The 21,213-nt window shown below is 35.3% G+C and overlaps 1 protein-coding gene across 6 annotated transcripts in view; it reads left to right on the top strand.

The window, feature by feature from the left end:
* Nucleotides 1-1,870: 1,870 nt before the first annotated feature.
* The window catches only part of DYNC1I2 (dynein cytoplasmic 1 intermediate chain 2), a 58,588-nt gene continuing 39,245 nt past the window's right edge, over nucleotides 1,871-21,213 (top strand). The window contains exons 1-4 of one of the 6 annotated variants that reach the window (XM_049615526.1): nucleotides 1,871-2,069; nucleotides 3,418-3,534; nucleotides 5,600-5,717; nucleotides 17,245-17,335. In XM_049615526.1, the coding sequence (XP_049471483.1) occupies nucleotides 3,427-3,534; nucleotides 5,600-5,717; nucleotides 17,245-17,335 (317 nt within the window). In that variant the 5' untranslated portion in view covers nucleotides 1,871-2,069; nucleotides 3,418-3,426. The other 5 variants (XM_049615523.1, XM_049615528.1, XM_049615527.1 and 2 more) reach the window with 5 other exon arrangements.

Below are 21,213 nucleotides of genomic sequence, written 5' to 3'. Positions count from 1 at the left end.
AGAGATGCCAAATTTCACCTTCCATCTGCCTTCCGATAACCTTGCTTAAGCCTCTCATTAGTCAAACTCAACCATAATGAAGTTTTCAAAGAGGCTGGGGTCACTCCCCAGAGGCACAGACATGGGCAAAGAAGGGAAAGAAGTGAGTCTGAGGGCCAAAAATACCACCACATCAGGCTTTCTTCACACCACTTTGAAAGGTCAAATGTCTAATATGCTAACCTTACACCATCCTCCTACTTAAAATCTGTCAGTGGATTCACATCATCTTCAGGACTAAATCTAAACTGGGATATGTGACTGTGCCCCTGCTTGTAGCTTCATTCCCTAGCTCTTATCCTAGCCTACAGCTATTCTGAATTATTTCCAGATTCTTCAGTAGTCCATGCTCTCCTACCTCTGTACGTTGGCCACATTCCTTCCTCTTCCTAAGGCAACTTGCTGCATCTTCTTTGCTTGGTTAGCTTCTATTCAACCTTCCAGAATCAAAGATTTAGCTCTGGAATCATTTTCTCCTGAAAATTTTCTTTTCCAGAGTGTTTCCGTCACTTCCCTACAGAATCCCATCATAATATTTAGTTGACCTGGTGTCCTGATGGAGATATGCATTTTAGCTATTACATACAGCACCCAGCACCATTCCAGGCACATGGTAGGCAATCAATAGCAAATTTCCAAATTAAACAAAAACTAAATACTAGGAAAGAAGGAAGAAAATGAAAAGATACAGTTTGAAATTTTAAGTTATGGGAAGATATCTTGAAATTCAAAGAATTTTCTTTCTCAAATTTATTTCTGAGATATTTATCTTGCATATAGGCAAAGTAAGATAAGGAAAAGACTAGGCACAGTCCCAAGGACTTAGAATTTGAATCCTAAAAATGAATCCTAGATTTGAGCAATGTCCCTCTAGAATTGAAGAAAGACATTTCTTTGGTGTTAACTTTGTTTCTAGATAGTCTTTTAAATTATTTAAACACAAACATTTTTAATGTGTATAGACCCATACATTTCCGGAAAATTCATATTCCAATAACTTTCCCTTTTTTTGTATATTAAAAAATCAAAAACTGTGGAAACCATTCTTGTCCGGTTTTAATAGATAACATGATTGATTTCAATAGTGTTATGTTTTCAAAAATTCTTTAAGAGAAAATAAAAATGCTACCTACCACACTACAACAAAGAACTGAAGAATTATTTGCAATGCTGATAAATATTTATTTATTTATTTATTTATTTAGCTAGCTAGCTAGCTAGCTATTTATTCCAACAGTAATCATTTTATTTCTGGGCTCAAATAAATATTCCATGTGTACATGATGAAATTTAGGAGAAAATACAGGAATTAGAAGTTCTTATTGCTAATTTTCATAACTGTAACACTCCAGCTAAGCAAGTTTACAACTGTCCAAGGATGCTGAGTAAAAACTGAATAAAGACTTACAAATTTTTTAAAGACAAATTGTCACATTTCTGAAAGAATGTAAAACTTTAGTTTTATATTTTAGATATTGCCTAAGATGCCACATGACACCTCAATAAGGGGTTTTCTCACTAAAACTGGTGTATATAGCCTAAAAAAATGTTGTTCATGTGCAGTGTAATACATAGGTTCACAGCCGGAAAATAGCCCTTCTTAAAATCCGGCCAGTGTTGAGTCAAAGATCTTAATATATAACTTATACAACACTGTGAGCGCTGACCAATGGACCAGAATACTGGTTTAAGGCCAGTGCTGGCAGCTTCTCTTTGGGATACTGAAGATAGAAGGCCTCGACTTGGGAAACCGTAAGCCTCGGAAAACACTACACGTCCCAGCATACTTTGCGACTATCATTGACCATAACTCCCAGAATGCCTTGCTCGGCGCACGCAGGTTTCCCTTACAGCTGGGGCTTGTAGTTCTCCCTCTCTGGTCGTGTCAATCTGTAAGGCAAGGGCGGTGGTTGCTTATCCAGTCCGAGGATATCAGGCGTATTCTTCCAGATTTTAGCAAAGTGGAAACACTTCGGGTCCCTGGGCTGACTGAGGTCTTTGTCTTACCTCTTGGTTTCTACTTTACACAGGTAAGTCACGGAGGGGCTGCAATTCCACGCAGCGGGGCCCCACCCCTTCTTTCTGGAAGCGACCTCGTTCTGGTGAAGCCATTTGTCCCTAAGCTCTCGCCGTAGTGGCCGCCGCCCATCTCTCTTTGTGTGTGCCTCGGCAAGTCGCGGAGCTAGTGGCAGCGATTCTTGGAGTCGGGGGTGGAGGAGAGGGACGTTACCGGGTCGTTGCAGGCGGGCGGACTCTTTTCTTTCCCGCCAGCTTACAGGTGGGTTGACTGTGCTTCCCTCAAGGCCTTTCTGTCTGCTGTGTCTCACGTCGGGGCTCAAAGGGCGGTTTGGCAGTTCCTGCTGACTGCGCTGCCCGGCCCGACTCCTGAAGGAGAGGCGGGGAGAGCCAGGTGCGGTGAGTTGGGAAGGCGGGTGGAGACCAGACCACTTTCTTTCCTCCTTGACCCACCGGAGGTGGCCGGCGGAGCCTCGAGTCTTGCTCGGCCCCCAGCGCCCCCCTTTCCCAGACCCCCAGTCCTGGACTGCGCCCTCTTGGTGGTGACCTCAGGGGAAAAGCAACCCTTCGCCTTGCTCCATTTTATAAATAAATTACTACCCGGCGATGACAGCGTCTTCCCTCCCCGCGCGTGTTGGAAAGTACCCGAACATGGAGGTTGTAGCACAAAATTACCGAGACTTTGTCTTCCTTGTAGTTTTGAGAAAGTGAACTTGTCACTCGTGGAGCTCCCGGCCTCGGAGGAAGAGCCGGTCAGCTGTAGGTAGTGAAGCCAGTCAGACTTTGTTGTTGGGCTCTGTCTAAAAATATTCGTACTTTAAATATATGTGATAGTTAATGATGGCAGTTTTTGTGTTTTGCTTGTCCTGAATGTTAGTTTTACACGTCGGTTTTAGAATTTACAGGAATTTTTGTCTGCATATTGTTTTCATCAAATTTCTAGGGATGAATACAAAACTCTGGTGATAGATTTGGTTTATGTCCTATAGTCGAAGAGCTCCTTAATGCCAATCCATGCCTTCTGTTTTAAGAGTCAGAGACATGGTGTTAAATTTGGACATTTGAACGTTAAAGAGCTTACTGTGTGCTAGCTACTTTGCTCAACTCCAAATATTTACTTACATACATTTCTTCATAATGTTTCCCAAGTCTTAGTGATATATATATGCTTCCATATTTGAAAAGTAGAGTTTATATGTTGTCTTTTGATCGCAGTGCGCTACATGGCCTCTTGAGATAATTCTCTTTTTGAAGACTGATTTTTTAAAAGAGCCCTGCTTTTACCAACGTAATGATGATTGTAAATGATTATATATTTTTTCCAACGTAATGATGATTATAAATGATTATATGTTTTTTAAGCTCACAAACATGTCGGACAAAAGTGAATTAAAGGCAGAATTGGAACGTAAGAAGCAGCGGTTGGCCCAAATCAGAGAGGAAAAGAAGAGAAAAGAAGAAGAAAGGAAAAAAAAGGAAGTATGTTTTCTTTTTTTTAATAAACAGTGTAAAATAATTGGATTTAATATCAAATACACTTTTATGTAATACCTGTAGAATAAAAATCTAGCAGTTGTGACTGCAAATAGAGCACTGTATGTGAATTTTAAGGAAATCAGATTTAAAAAATGTGAAAATGACAAAGTTGATAAGTTAAAATGATTTTTTTTACTGAATAAAAATATTTCATATGGATTGATGCATAAAAGTTCAATTTACATATTTCTAAGAATATGCTTATTATATAAAGTAAGGGACATCTGCCTTGTAATAGCTCTTAAAAAACATGGCATATATATCATAACTTAGTCTGGATTTTGAACTTACTTTTCTGAATGTTTTGCCAGTCTGTTCTGCTAATAATTTGCAAGACTAAATAACGGCAAAGAGAAATACATAATAGATTATTTAATTGATAGGGAATTTGTTCTTTTTTCCTTCATCATGAAATACTGAAATATTTTTGGCAAGCAGTGAGTTGATACTGCCTTAAAGATAGACCAGGTAGCTGTGTCTTCTGATTTTTCACATCACCATTTCATCATGTATGGCAATTACACGTTAATCCTGAGCTGGAGATATTTTGCTCGCTCCTGTGTTGAAATGTACATTTTTTCCCAGTGGAAACTATTTGGACAGATTTGTATAATTTTACCACAGACATGTTTTAAATGGTCGGTGTACAATAATTTGTCCTAAGTGTGACATTAGTTGCAAGGTTTTCTATTTGATAGCTAATAGCCAAGACTTCTAGAAATCTCTTAAGGGAAAAGAAAATCAGAAAAATTAAAAGTATGATTTATGTGCAGCATTGCTATGATGCTATAAAGGCCTGTAATTGAAGAATTTTCTAATTTATTCTGAACCTTGGAAAGTTGGAGATTTAAGTTAGCTGTTTGATTAAAAGTTAACTGATAGAATGGTAGAGCCATTCCAAAGTAGTATCTACAGCCTTAAACCCTTCAGTGCTGAAAGCATATTTGATTTTTGTTTTCCAGAAATGGCCTTAAGTGGCATAAATTGCCTCTTAGCGACATCTACTACATGATTTATAGCTAATTTAAAATTTATAAAACATTATGAGGGATAAGTTAATAGCATTAAATAGTGAGTCTACTAATATATTGCTATGTACAGGTAAATTATCAACTTGGTAATATAACCTGTTTGACTATTTTGATGAAGTTCATGGATGACTTCTTTAAGTTAAAATGGTATCGTAGAATGTTATGATTGACAAAATTCACTGCAGATAATTGTATGAGTAATAGTGGTTAGCCAAAATAGGCATCTGAGGTGAATATATAACACTTTTCCTTCAAAAAACTTAAATTTCACTTGAAATGTTTTGGATGATTTCAGATTGTTGAGGCTTATCTAGTTTAACTGAAGGATTTTGCTAAAACTATAAAAGGCTAAAATCTGGCAATAATTTTGCTATGCAAAAGTGAATTTTAGCTTTACCAAATCCATCCGTGTTTTTTTTATTATAAAAATACTACCTATAGTTTCAAAAACTAAAATAAAATCTTTCCTCCAGATGAATTTTTGACAAACATCCTCTACATAAAATTGCATAAATACAATGAAAAGTACATTGTACAAAAGTTTGAGATACTCATACTTGATTTTCAACAGAATACGTTGTCCATTTACTTAAAATGTGTTACCTGTTAAATAATCTTTTTTTCTTTTTTCAATGCTGTTGTGATATTTATATCTACGCTTTTGTGTCTCTAGGGAAGGTTTCCACAATTCCTAACCATGAATAGCAGTTTCATACTGTGGATAAATAGAAATAACTGTACTTTTTAAATTTACTAGGTAAAAACTTTTGTGGGAACTCCTTCATTACATATCATTTGGAGATTACTTACTAGAACTCTATTGAGAATGGTTTTCATTTAATGACTATAACGTGTATTCAAAATTAAGTCCACTCTCCCAGAGTATACAGTATTAGTACATTATTTAAAATACATTTTTTTGCAAACAAATGTTTCATGTCCTATGTAAACTTAAGTTTTTAACTTTAAAAATTTAGACTGATCAGAAGAAGGAAACAGTTGCTCCTGTGCAAGAAGAATCGGATCTTGAAAAAAAAAGAAGAGAAGCTGAAGCATTGCTTCAAAGCATGGGGCTAACTCCAGAATCCCCCATTGGTAAGGATAAGAATATATCCATTTATAAGAGATAGATTTTATTTAGCTTAGACATATCTGAGATGAATGAATTGACTTTAATATGTTTTGCATATTTTTCTTACTTGTGTCTCTTAAAAATGACTAATCTTACAATTTATTCAGAATTATCTTTTTTCGCATGTGCCAATACATGGTTATTTTGTTTGTTTAAAAGAGCTGCAAGATTAGGTATACTTATTAACATACAGTGAGCAACCAATTGACTTTTATTGTTCAATCAGTAATTTATTTCAACATTTGTTGAATAAGTTTTCTGTGGTATACTGTATTTAACTCAAAGATAACTGTGATTCCTGGTCTTAACTCTATATTTCTTTCTGTAGGTTAAAGAGAGGTATAATGAGTCAAAGTTCTAAAAGCTTATTTGTATTCAGAGGTAGAGGAAGGAAAGGATACACCTCTGCTGTCATTGCCAATAAGAGAAGTAATATTGGTAGCTTATTTTGGCAGTGATTTGACTTGTTCTGCTTTTGTGCTATTCATTTTGATAACAGTACTAAACCAAAAAGCTGAGGTAGTAGAGGTACTGAAGACAATCTAGTTACATATCAGAAAGCATTAAATATTTAAATGAGCTGGGTGCTGTTACATAGTATTTTAGTTTGATATGGCCTTTATCATTTCTGGTTCGTTTGTGGGTTAATTCCATCTAGTTCAGGGTACATATATTTTAGAAATAGTAACTGCTGTTTGCCTCTTGTGAAACTACAATATAACTATTTCTAGAGCTGATATTTCTAGAAGGTTTCAAGATGAAAAACTAGTTACTCTCTTAGTCTGCTTCATTGTTATTTCTTTCAGTTCATTTGCCCTTTCTTTATGGTAGAATTTGAAGATTGAAATATAGTAACTTGAATTGTATTTATTTATTTATTTATTTATTTATTTATTTATTTATTTTGAATTGTCTTTATTTAATAAGATAATGTTGCATAATGGCAGTTTTAAAAGTAAATGAATCATAACACTATTGTTAAAAAAATACTCTAGTAACTAAACCAAGTTGCTTGTTAGTTGCATAGACTATAATCAGTTTTTCTGAGTCTTTGGCTTCATTTTTCTCCTATAGGAATTTTTTCCCTTTTCTGTTTTTAGGATTTCATTTTCATGGAATTCACTTGCTCATAATTCTCAGTTCATATTCGTTATCAATTCTTGAAAGGACAGTCTTTTTTTAAATTTTTAAATTTTTTTTAATGTTTATTATTTTTGAGAGAGAGAGAGACACAGAGCGTGAGTCGGCGGCGGGGGGGGGGGGGGCGGGGGGCAGACAGAGAGACAGAGAGACGGACAGACAGACATAGTATCTGAAGCAGGCTCCAAGCTCTGAACTGTTAGCACAGAGCCCGCCTTGGGACTCGAACCCATAAGCCGAGATATGACCTGAATCGAAGTCTGACGCTTAACTGACTGAACCACCCTTGTGCCTTGAAAGAATGGTCTTTCAGTGTGTGGGTGTGGGTATGTGGGTGTGCATTTCTCCCTCATTCCCCATCTCCAATTCCATTCTCCTTCCTAGTCTTGCATTAAGTTCCCATTCTTGCATTTTTAACATATATCCTCTTGATCTGTCCTACATGTGCTTACGTATTTCAAGGTTTCATATTTATGTATATCTTACACACATAAACGGCATTGTGCTGTGTGTGTCATTCTGTTTATACCTTTTTGTCAAGCAGCATTTGAGAGCTACCTATGTTGCCAAATACAGATCTAGGTATTTATTTTTGACTGACACCTAATATTCTATTCTGTACCATATTTTACCTGTTTCCCAGCAATAAGCACTTGGCTTGCTTCTCCCTCTTTGCTTTGCTCTCACAAGCAACACTGCAAAGAATATATACTTTCTCTTTGAGGGCTGTGGAAGAGTTTCTCTGGGATGTAAGCCCGAGAGTTGATTTGCTATGTTATTTGTATGGGCTTACTTACATTTATTAGATTCTACATACCACTTTCAAAAATGACCCTCCCAGTACCACTGAATAAGAAAGTAACAATATTACCGTATCCACATCATCACTTGACCTTCTCCAGCTTTCCAATTTTTGCCACCTTGATGGGTATAAAATGGTATACCAAAAAAATTTTTTAAGTTTATTTATTTACTTAGAGGGGGAGAGAGAGAATGAATGGGGGAGAGTCAGAGAGAAGGGGACAGAGGATCTGAAGCGGGCTCTGTGCTGACAGCCAAGAGCCCAATGTGGGGCTTGAACTCACGAACCATGAGATCATGATCTGAGCCAAAGTCGGATGCTTAACACACTGAGCCACCTAGACGCCCTTACCAAAATGTTTTAATATAAATTTATCTCTTTATAGTGAGGTTGACCATTTCTCAAATATCTGTTATTTTCTCTTCTGTGAATTGCATATTCATATCTTTTGCCCATTTACCATTGGAGTTGTAGGAGGTCCTTGTATATTTTAGGGGAGGACTTCTTTATTTTAGTTTTTTAACAAAAATACCTCTCCCAGTCTATTACCTGTTCACTCTGTTGATAGTATCTTTCATTGAACCAAATCCTTCATTTTGATAATAGATCTGCCAATTATAACCCTTTTTTTGTACCTTTTTAAAAAAATTGTTTTAATGTTTATTTCTGAGACAGAGAGAGACAAAGCATGAGTGGGTGTGGGGCAGAGAGAGAGGGAGACACAGAATCCGAAGCAGGCTCCAGGCTCCGAGCTGTCAGCACGGAGCCCGACGTGGGGCTCGAACTCACAAATGGTGAGATCATGACCTGAGCCAAAGTCAGTCGCTCAACCAAGTGAGCCACCCAGGCGCCCCTGATCTTTTTTTTTTTTTTAAAGAAATACTATCTTTGAGGACACAATATATATTCTCCTACATTTTTTTTCTGTTAGGCTTTATAGTTTTAGCTTTCACCTTTAGATATTTGGGTTATATTTTTGAATATAGTATGAGGTAGGGATCCAATCTAGTTTTTCTCCATATAGTTAGCTAATTTTCTCAATACTATTTATTAAATAGTCCATCTTTTCCCTCACTGATATCTGATGCCAACTTTGTCGTACAATCAGTTCCCATGTATTCATGGCATTTCTACTTTCACTGTTGATCTAATTTGTTTGATTCTATACTATTAACCCCCAGTTTTAATTACTGTGGCTTTGTATTATATCCTAATTTCTGATAGAGAAAATCACCCCTCTTTTTTCCTCTTTTTCAAAATAGCTCTAGCTTAACAAATTTTTCTTCCCTATAAAAAACTAGTTTAAGATTCCCCCCCCCAAAATCTTGCTGCACCATATGTTGCATTTAGTGATATGTTTGTAGTCTTTCTAGATCTAGAAGATTCTTCACACACTACTTTTTGCCCTATGTCATCAAGTTGTTGAAGAGAGTGGGCCAGTTGGTCTCTAGAATGTCCCACCTCCGGCGTTTGTATGATGGTTTTTCTCACATTTAGCTTTTGTTCCTGTATCTTTTGTATTTCCTCTACCCTGGAAATTTGGTTTAAAAAACTTGTTTGGAACATCTTTGGAAAGAATATCTCATAGAGATTCTGTGTACTTCGTATTACATCATATCAGTAGTACATATGCCTGGTTGTTGAGCTATTAGTGATGCCAAGATTGATTACTGAGTTACAATTATGACAGGCAAGTTTCTCCATCATAGTTTTTTGTTGTTATTGTTGTTCTCCTTATGACTATTCAGTAATATCTGGAGATGGTACTTTGGCACCATGTAAATGTTCATTTCTCCATCAACTTTTCACCAAATACTTTTAATACTTCTTGGTGATCCTTATCTAAATCAGTTGTTTAATTAGGAGTTGCAGAACTGTTTTAATTCCATCTTTTCTAGTGCACTTAGTGGCTGAAATTCTTCTGTAAAGGGGAACTTTCTCTCATAATAGATTTATTTGGTTACCCTAAATGAATTTCCTGTTAGAAAAGCAGAAGACATGCTTAGTTTTTTTCACTTTAATTACTAAGAGTCACCTCCGGGGATTGCCAGAGATTTTGTGTGTATTTTTTAAAAAGGTTAGCCAGTACTGTATTTAGAATCTTTGTATATATATTCATAAGTAAATTTGCGTGTAATTTTCTTATACTGTTCAAGTTCATTGGCCATCATGGTTATGATTTTATCTTTTTTTTTTAATTAATTAATTTATTTTGAGAGAGAGCAGGGGAGGCAGGAGGAGAGATTGAGAGAGAGAAAGAAAATGAATCCCAAGCAGGCTCTGCACTGTCAGCACAAAGCCCAGTGCGGGGCCGGAACTTGAAAACTACGAGATCATGACCTGAGCCAAAATCAACAGTCAGATGCTTAACTGACTGAGCCACCCAGGCGCCCCTGGTTATGATTTTAAAATAAATTAGACAGCTTTCCCTTTTGATATTTTGTACAACAGCTTGTAAAAGGTAGATGTTACTTTTCCCTTTAAAACTTGGTAAAATTCAACTGTAAAACTGCCTGGGATTGCAACTTTTTTTCCCAGGGAGTAGTTGGGAGCAGAGATTATTCACCATTTCTAGTCTTCTTTTAAAGTTATAGTCTATTCAGGTTTTCTATTCCTTTTTGTATCGGTTGATTTTTTAAAAATAATAATAAACATTTATTATCTCTCATAGTTTCTGCCTGTCAGGAATTTGGTAGTGACTTAGCTGACTGGCATTGGTTCCTGGTCTCTCATGGCATTGAAGTCAAGATGTCAGTCAGAGCTGCAGTCATCTGAAGGCATGCTTATTACTAGGATTTGCTTTCAAGGTGCCTCACCTACATGGCTGGCAGTTGATATTGGCTATTGGTAGTGGGAGTCCTGAGTTCCTCTCCACACAGAACTGCTTGAGTATCCTTGCAGAATGTCAGTTTCTCCCAGAATGAGCAATCCAAAGATAGAGAAAACCAGGAAGAAGCTATTCTTTTTGACTTATTCTTGGAAATCATAGAGCATCAATTCCACCACATTCTGTCAACTGGAATTCACAAAGAATTTGGATGTTTTTTAAAACTGCCAAAACTGCAACAAATTCATCGTTCTCTTTATATTTTGAAATATGTTTTTTTTTCCTTTTACTGTATTAATACAATGATTTATCATGATAGTTTTTCTAATGTAAATGCATGTTTACATTCTGGAACAAATCCCACTTAGTTATGAGATAATTTTTTTCTTATACATTGCTGAATTCATTTGCTAATATTTTATTTAGGAGTTCTTTATGCTCATAAGAGAATCATGCCTGTAATTTTTTTCCTTTTATTATATCTTGTCTGGCTCTATTATAATAGTTATAATAGCCACCTTAAATGGGTTGTGTGGTTTTCCATCTTCTTCTGTTCTCTGACAGATGCCTAAAGATCTTTCTAGTATTTATTTAAAATTAGACTTGAAGAATACAGGATACAGGTGAAGTCAGTGTCCATAGAACTTTCTTGACAGTAATCCATAATAAAAAATATATTTTATATCATGACCCAGGATGGATACTTGTTTTCCTTTTCACTACAGAATGTACTTAGTAAACATTTTTGAATTGTAGAAGTATAAAATACTGCTAGAATATTTAAGAGGATTTATTAAAAACACCACTCTCTGATTTTCCTAAAACAGACTTTTTTCTTTTTTTTTTAAAATTCTGAAAGGAATTTGTTTTATAATTTTATTTATTTTTTTGAAAAGATTTGATTTTTTAAAAAGTTACAGCTAGGGACACCTCAGTGGCTCATTTGGTTAAGTGCCTGACTTTCAGCTCAGGTCATGATCTCATGGCTCGTGAGTTCGAGCCCTGCATCAGGCTCTGTGCTGACAGCTCAGAGCCTGGAGCCTGTTTCTGATTCAGTGTCTCCCTCTCTTTCTGCCCCTCTCCTGCTCACACTCTGTCTCTCTCTCAAAAATAAACTTTAAAGAAATTATTTAAAAAAAATATATATATATAGCTAATAAAATCTCTTTTAGCTTCTCTTTGTTGGTAGATTCTTACTTGGTGAGTTGACTACTTTTTGTCAGGAATCCTCGAGAGCAGGGACAGTAGCATTTTTATCCCTGGTGTCCGGCACAGGCTAGACATTTAAATGTTTGTTCAATTATTACTAGGTCATATGTCTTTCTCTACCTTGTAAGGCCAAATAAAAGCCATCTGCTTTAAAAGTAATAACAAAATGTAATTGTTTAAATTTCAGAAAAAAGCGTCATGGAAATTGAAATTTTAATATTTCATAAAAGAAGCATGGCTTGTTTTTTGTGTGTGTTTTGTTTTGTTTTTAACTAAATTTAAGTGGCCAAAGTTAATTTTATTTTATTTTTTAATTTTTTAATTTTTTTTTATTTTTAAAAATTTTTTTAACGTTTATTTATCTTTGAGACAGAGACAGACAGAGCTTGAATGGGGAGGGTCAGAGAGAGAGGGAGACACAGAATCTGAAACAGGCTCCGGGCTCCAAGCTGTCAGCACAGAGCCCGACGCGGGGCTTGAACCCACGGACTGCGAGATCATGACCCGAGCCGAAGTCGGACACTTAACCAACTGAGCCACCTAGGCGCCCCAAAGAAAGTTAATTTTAGATACAACTTTCAAACATGTTGTATCCAGTGTGGAGCTCTTAAACGATGATTGAAAAAAAGTGAAGTGAATCTCTTTTGTATGTGTAATTACTGTTTTGACCATCTTATAGAGAGATGAAAACAGATACTGTCAATTAGTCTGTAGCCTGAGTCCGTATCAGTAGGACACAGTACATTGATTAGTATGATAGTTTATTATCTGTATTTTCTTTTATTAGGAAGAAACAAAAGGACTTTGCTACTCAAAAATAAGTACTTCATTTATTTCCCTCATACTTCGTAACTTTTCAATACCTTAAATCTCATTTTTTGCCAGTTTTATTGAGAAGTAATTGACATGTCACCATATAAGTTTACTTATTTGTAGTGGTGTGATTTATGTATATTGTAAAATGATTACCACAATAGGTTTAGTTAACATCCATCATCTCATACAGATATACTAAGAAGAAAAGAAAAAAAAAATTTCTTCTTATGGTGAGAACTCTTAGAATCTACTCTTTTAACAACTTTCCTATGTACCATATAATAGTATTAACTGTAGGTCATGTTGTAGGTTATATCAATAATATTTATTTATCTTAAAACTGGTAAATCTGATTTTTAGATAGAATGAATGTTTCCCATGTACCAAGTCATTTCTTCAAGGTTAGACTGATTTTAACAAATGGTTCCTTAAAGTATATTAATGCTACAGAATTTTATTTTTATATATTAATTTCTTTTAAAAAACTTATCTGATGCTCTGAACTACATTGAAAAGAATAAAGGAAATGAAACGTTTAGGGGAAATTAGTGGCAGATATTTAAACTTCATTATCAGGAGAAGGGGCCATAGAAAGAGAGAAAACATTTTTAGATGTTTGTTTATTTCTAGAGAGATGGGAGGGGCAGAGAGAGAGGAGAGAGAGAATCCCATGCTTACAGTGGGAAGCTCGACCTCAGGCTTGATCTCACAAACCATGAGATGATGTTGCCCTGAGCTGAAATCAGGAGTGGGATGCTGAGCCATAGACACCCCATAGAAAGGGAGAAATTAATATTTAAGAGAATTCATGTTTAAAGCAACACCTTTCAGGACAAAAAGAGGAAGTTATGAAAAAGTTATTTAAATGTTATTTTTCCAGGCTAAGAGTATCCACAAGGGGGCATTATTGTAGTGTGTGCTGTGTTTGAATGTTAAGTATCATTGATTACCTAGACAAGGTCTTACAACTTTGGGTTATCTCAGAAGCTCACTTCTTCCATTTTACTGTCTATACTAGCTCTTACTCCATACATTCGCTTTCCTTGGTTGTTCACTTTTTCTAGGTTCTACTTCCTGGCAAAAGCCCCTTCTTGCCAGAGGCTTTCTTCTACATGAGAAATAATTGGGCTATGCATCATCCTTCATCTCTTGAGACTTGTGTGGTTCTGAGTTGTCAACTCAAACTTAAGTCTAATTGTAAATCTAGGTGCATTCCTAGTTCCCTTCTCATTTAAAAATAGTCTAGGTGAGGGGCGCCTGGGTGGCGCAGTCGGTTAAGCGTCCGACTTCAGCTCAGGTCACAATCTCACGGTCCCTGAGTTCGAGCCCCGCGTCGGGCTCTGGGCTGATGGCTCAGAGCCTGGAGCCTGCTTCCGATTCTGTGTCTCCCTCTCTCTCTGCCCCTCCCCCGTTCATGCTCTGTCTCTCTCTGTCTCAAAAATAAATAAACGTTAAAAAAAATTTTTTTTTAAATAAAAAAATAAATAAAAATAGTCTAGTTGTTTCTTTGTGTGCCAGAAGGCAGCAGTGTTAATTTTACATCCTTGGAAGGCCAAGATCTAAACTGGCAGGAAAGGCCTTCTTGATTGGGTTTTTGTTCTAGAGAATTAAAAAGTCACAGTCTTTCAATACTACTTAAGTGATCAGTGAAGGCCATGGTGCAGATTTGTTTACCAGTTTACTCCATGTATCTCCCCTGGTTTTCAAAAAAGGAAATAGGATCTTTGCTCTAGACTTCTAAGAAGCTTGAACTTGTTAAACATTGACATATGGTAATGTTAAATCTAGTAATGTGATTCAATCACTGTTCTTACTAAACATTATATCTCTGATACTTGGCAAAAGCTAATTAGTAATGGCTTTTGTTATTTTCAAAGCTGATTGGACTGTTAAACCATCTTTGCAAATGAATTCTAGAGTTGAGTCTTGAGATTTGAGGGACTGAGTTCAGAGGTGTTTTTTGTTTTTTTGGTTTTTTAACCTCCTTGAATACATGCTGTTTGTTCTTGGGAGGTTGTTGAATCTGGGAGTATGGAGGCGTTGCCTTGTTGTGCAATTGCTGTAGTCTTTGATTTTTTAGACTAATTAGGTTGAAATATGGTAGTGACCAAATAACATTATCATTCCCCTTTTTCTGTTAATATTACTCCTTTTTCAATAATGGTAATTTTCTAGGCTTGTCCCTTCTGTAGTATACATTATTTATTATTGCAAGATGAAGTTGGTGAGCCAGATAATAATTCTGAGTCTTTAATGAGTCCTCTCCATAGGTTGCTTGAAAAATACCTTTTGTGAGAAATAATATAGTTCTAGGATGGAGATTTTTATTGAATTACAAATTTGATGTCGTGGCAATTAATTTTGCTTCTGTCTAATAAACTATGGTAATTTGGTAGCATCACCCCTGTAATTTATTTTTTATTTGGGGAACTTTTACTTCTGACACTTTAAATGGCTAGGTTAGTGTATTTATTTTGTGTATAATTACTTTTTAACTTGTTTCCATAAAGAACTTGAGGTAACATTTTTTTATAGTGTAGTCTTAACCAGTATGATACTGTTGAATTTATTGAGTGGAGTCACTGATACTTAACAGTCATCAGAAAGGGTAACAAATATGGTAACCATATTAAACTGCAAAAGAATTTTATAGTTCACCACAAATAGATTGATAGAAATATTACTGTTTTCCTCCAATCTTTGCAATATGTATACCTAGACAAATTATTTTCCTAAGCATGAAGTTAAGTATGTAACTTAAAGAATACAAAATTTCTTCTTTAAAAATCTTTAGTATGAAAAAATCATGGTGTCTCACTATAATAAACATATTTGTGCTTTACAGCATAGTTGGCAAGCCCCTGTTAGATACTATTTATTCCTGTATTTATTCCTGTTGGGATTTAGACTAGGGGAAGCCTCACATTGAGAGATATACAAAAAGATGAGGAAATGTGATCTAAGTGAAGTTAGGGGACATTAATATTCCTTTATTGATACAGATCATGATATCATGATACAGATCATGATACAGATCATGTTTAGCTACTTTGAGTTGTACACGCAGCACCTAACACAGTGCCATCCACCTGTAAACTATATGAAGGTGTCCTGGTTTTTCATTGTTTCTGAGAGATTTAATCACAAAGTTAGAAACATTTGATTTTAAGCGAGAATTAACCACTATGTCTTGGGAAACCTTCTAGCTATGATTTTTTTCCCCTTCTAATCTTACTATTGGTTACCAATAGAATTTACCATTGAAAACATAGGGATGGTTAGTTTTGTACCTGTGTTTAAGATGTAATTCATCGTAGGGGCAGCCGGCTAGCTCAGTTGGTAGAGCATGCAACTCTTGGTCTTGGGGTCATGAATTCAAGCCCCACATTGGGTGTAGAGCTTACGTTACAAAAACAATGTAATTCATCATACTAGTACATTTTGTTAGATTAGCAAACCCCCTTTTTTATTGTATCATGTATAAACAATTAAACATAATTTCAAGGATTCAGTGAATGCAACTATCCCCAAAACAGATTTTTAATTAAATATATACTTCTTTAGATTAGTTCCTTTATAACTAGGAACTCACCTTCTTTTCAATATACTATTAAAACAGCAGCTTGCAGCTCAACATAAAATGTGTTAGTCACTTAATATTGTATACTGAAAAATTATTTTAAAAAGATACTTGGGATGGGGGACATTTATGGTAAAATTTAACCAGAAGATGGCAGTGATGATCCTCCTATACTTCCTGCAATGGTAATCAAAATGTTTTACAAACGTAATAGCATGAAATGTGCACGTTTAATTGTTGGTATATAATGTTAAGAGTGATGATTTAGGGGAAAGCATTTGCTGTTTGTTTTATATACTATGAAAAATGTATATTTTTCTATAAGAAGGGATTAAGAATATTTTGGGTGTCTGTATCTTTGTTTGTACACTTCAGTTTTTTCTGAATACTGGGGTAAGGAAGTTATCATAAGTCTTGCCTTGTTTAAGTTGCATGCATCACTTTATGTTATGCATCATGTCTAGAAGGCATGCTATTTTATGGCCTGTTTACATTTTTCACCCAAATTGCTGGAAACTAATGGACATTTTAAAGGAGCCATTCCTTTAGCTGTAGTCATTTCTCTAAATTGGCCCCTTTTCTTGTTGGGGCGGGGGAGGGGGAAATGAGATCATTTAAGGCATTAATTCCTAAAATAAAAAGTTGTTAGACAAAAAATAACATTTTGAAATATCAGAAAATCAGAAAGCAAATGACTTCTGAAGAATATTTCAGAGTTTTGATTTTGACAGCAATTATAAATAATATTTATAATCTGGTGATCTTAAAAGTGAGAAGTTAGGGGAGAAGGAATGCTCTCCTTTGAAAATTAGTGCCCACATTTGGTGTTGGCTGGGATGAAGATGCATCCTTTCATAATCTTGCTTTTTTTTTTTTTTTAATATAAAGCCCAAATGCATTTTGCCAGAGAAATTGCATGAATCGTCAGCATGCATTGTTAACTTTGTCTTTTTCCTCTTCTTTCTACTGTTCATTTTCATTCATGTATTTTTGTTTTTTGGTTTGCCATTTTTTCTTTTTTGTTAATTACTTCATGTTAAATTACTTTTGAAACGTCATAAGCTGAGCAACCTCTGCGTGTAGTAACAGCGGATACCTGTCTATTTCACTATTTAGTCCCTCCTCCTATGTCTCCATCCTCCAAATCTGTGAGCACACCAAGCGAAGCTGGAAGCCAAGACTCTGGAGATGGCGCAGTGGGATCTAGGTACAGTAAATTTTTAAAAATATTTTAATGATAGAATGCATTTAGTGCCCAGATACCATTGATGCCTTAGAGGGATTCTAAATAGTTGTGTTGAACCTAACATTTTGAAATCTAAATTGTCATAGAAGTTATTTGTTATAAATTGGGGGAAATTTTTTTAATAGTATTTTAATTGTCCCCATTGATTAAATCAGACTCATTTTATGGTATTTTATATTGAAAATAGAGTTTTAATTCATTTAATTTTTTTATGTCTAAGCCTACTGCATGAGTTATTGTGTAAAGGTTTTGTATATATAATATATATGAAAAATGTAAATAGTGTATAAATAGTGTAAATAGTGTATGATAATATAAAATAGTATAAATATAATAGTATAAATATAGTGTGAAATAGTTTATAAATGGTGTAAAACCTCTTTGTTGTGCTTAATTCTCCATTCAGTAATTGAAAATCTAAAGAATTCACTTAAACATTTCAGTTGTGTTCTATTGAGTCACTAGTTCTAATTAGGATAGAAAATAATAGTGCATAAAATATCAAATAGAGATAACTGCTAAGGAAACATTAAGAGTGTTTACTGTCCTGGGGCGCCTGGGTGGCTCAGTCAGTTAAGCATCAGACTTCAGCTCAGGTCATGATCTTGTAGTCCATGAGTTTGAGCCCTGTGTCGGACTCTGTGCTGACAGCTCAGAGCCTGGAGCCTGCTTTGGATTCTGTGTCTCCCTCTCTCTCTGCCCCTTCCCCCCCCTCACTCTGTCTCTGTCTCTCTCTCTCTCTCTCTGTCTGTCTCTCTCTCTCTCTCTCAAAAATAAATAGACATTAAAAACAAATTAAAAAAAAGAGCGTTTAGTGTCCCAAGGGCAAAATGAAATACAAAATGAAATTTCATGCAAAATGAAATAAGTGAGAGAAAGACAAATATTGAATTATGTCACTTATGTGTGCAATCTAAGACCTCCCCACCCCCCCCAAAAAAAAAATCCAAGCCGTAGTTAAAGAGAACAGATTGGTGGTTGCCAGAGGTAGTGGATAGGGGACAGTCGAAATGGGTGAAGAGGCTCAAAGGGTACAAACTTGCAGTTATCAAATAAGTCATGGGAATGTAATGTACAGCATCATCACTACAGTTAATAATACTGTATTGCATATTTGAAGATTGCTGAGAGAGTAGATCTTAAAAGTTCTCATCATAAGAAAAATACTATGTATGATGATAGATGTTAACTAGAATTATGGCGATCATTTCACAATATATACAAATATCAAATCATTATTTTACATACCTGAAATTAATATAGTGTTATATGTCAGTTATACCTCACTTGATAAAAGTTTACCCCCAAGTTTTTCTGTACTCACGTCTTCCTTGTAAACTGTATTTCATGTTTGTTTTAGGATCCTGCACACATGTTGAGACTTGCTTTTCCAAAGTTCAGTAAGATTTCACTTCTTTCCAAAGATTGTATCAAGGAAAGTATTATTATTCCTTTCTGTCATGCTAACAACATGTCTTTTAAAAACAGGATTGAGGCGCCTGGGTGGCTCAGTCAGTTAAGCGCCCGACTCTTGATTTTAGCTCAGGTCATGATCTCAGTTGTGAGACCAAGCCCTGTGTCAGGCTCTGTGCTGAGCATGGAGCCTGCTTGGGATTCTCTGTCTGTCTGTCTGTCTGTCTCTCTCTGTCTCTCTGTCTCTCTCTCTCTCTGCCCCCTCAGTAAATAAACATTAAAAAAATAATAAAAGGAAAAACAGCATCGCGCTTTTTGACTCCTTGTGAGAGCTGGAATGAGATTAAACATAGTTAAAATCTTTATTCAGAATCCTTATTTTGGGCAGGAAGTTAAATGTCCTCCTCCGAGCAATTTCTTAACACACCGTTTAATAAGAAATAAACATGAGAAGTGCTATCTTCTTTGTGCCTGAGTTCCTCTGATTAAGGTTATAAATAAATAATGAGTATCAAAAAAGCAGGCAAGAAAAAAGAAGCAAGGAACTAGATAATAAACTCAGTATTTTAATTAATTCCTGAATAATCGAGTTATCGTTAACAATTAGAAAACACAAAAGTCTCACCAGTTTGTATTTGAGCTGTGTTTTCCAAAACTGTTTTATAAATAGAACTGAAATTACAAATCTAAGCTATACTGTCATTTGAGGTAAATGATATAATTATCATTTAAGAAAAGTCAGAACTTTTTTTTAGAAATAATAGTACCTTATAAAATAGTATATATTATAAAGACTAAATTTATTTAGTCTACATTCATTTTTAAGGCTAAATTTGTTTCATACTTCATACTTCTGTACTTTTATACAAATGTATTAATATTCTTTTTGTAATAAGCAAGTGGTATTTTCTTTCTTTCTTTCTTTCTTTCTTTCTTTCTCTCTCTCTCTCTCTCTCTCTCTCTCTTTCTTTCTTTCGGGAGCCTCTGCACGAGCAGGGGAGGGCTAGACCAAGAGGGAGAGAGAGAATCCTAAGCAGGTTCCATGCCCAGCACAGAGCCCAATTTGGGGCTTGATCTCACAACTGTGAGATCATGACCTGAGAAAAATCAAGAGTCGGATGCTTAGCTGATTGAGCCATCCAGTCGCCCCAGCAAGTGGTATTTTCAAGAGAAGGCTTTTTTTCCTCTTCTACAACATTCTTGTAATACAAATATTTACCCAAAGAATTATTATATTTATTAAATTTGTTTATTTCATTATACATTATTTTTATGTAGATATTATACTTTGTTCATTTTGCACTCCCTGTTCTTGATTTTGAATAGGAGTAGAAAGATAATTTTAAATGGAGTATTAGCAAGTTTGCTTTCAAAACTACTGTATAACATCTACTTGGTTTTTTAAATTTGAATTAGAGCATGTCCTCCTGATGGGACACCTGGGTAGCTCAGTTGGTTAAGCATCTGACACTGGATTTCGGCTCAGGTCATGATCTCACAGTTCGTGAGTTCAGGCCCCACATCGGGCTCTGTGCTGACAGTGCAGAGCCTGCTTGAGATTCTCTCCTCCCGCTCCCTCTCTGCCCCTCCCCTCGTTTCTCTCTTTCTCAAAATAAATAAACAAACCTCAAAAAATACATTAAAAAAAAGAAGAACATATCCTTCTGAGTTTCACTGGGAAACTTAGAGTTTATTAGAGACCATTGAAATACTGTGAATTGGTATAGGAAGTAAACGCTGTTAAGAAAAATATTTATTTGTATATGGAACACATTTATCAAATTGCCAATTTAATGTTAAATACTGTATAGGTTACCACAGAAAATAAAATATTCATGGCCCTTGCCTCATGGAACTTACATTCTAGTGATTACATAATTAATTTTAAGATATTCACTGTACTGAAAAGTTCTAAGCATAGTGTGCTAACTTGTGTTTAAGTTTAAAGTATAGGTTTTTAATGGTAAGTAATAAAACAAGAAAATAGGTACTTAAATATCTTCAGAGACATTTGTTCTTATTAGATAATGAATATAAAATTTAGTTTCTTCGAAGTTTAACAGGAGGAAAAAAATTCCTCTTTTTGAGTGAGATGACCTTGTTATCTTTTTAATCGTACTACATACATTGTCCACTTTGATAGCACAGACTCAGTTTTAATCATTAATTTTCAAGAGAGCTGTGTATGTTCTTTTTTATGTATATATGTATACATACAAGAGTAAAAACTATGAGTTCTGCATCATCTCCAGATTCCATAGTAGAGAGATAGTTAATCTTGTTGATTAATTGGTGCTATTGGCAGTGAAATAATAGCATTTCTAAATACATGGCTTTTAAAAAGAATGCTAAGGGGCGCCTGGGTGGCTCAGCTGGTTGAGCATCTGACTTTGGCTCAGGTCATGATCTTACAGCTTGTGAGTTTG

The sequence above is a fragment of the Panthera uncia genome (assembly GCF_023721935.1).
Source record: "Panthera uncia isolate 11264 chromosome C1 unlocalized genomic scaffold, Puncia_PCG_1.0 HiC_scaffold_3, whole genome shotgun sequence".
Classification (NCBI taxonomy): Eukaryota; Metazoa; Chordata; class Mammalia; order Carnivora; family Felidae; genus Panthera; species Panthera uncia.
This window is presented reverse-complemented; position numbering and strand designations above follow the sequence as displayed.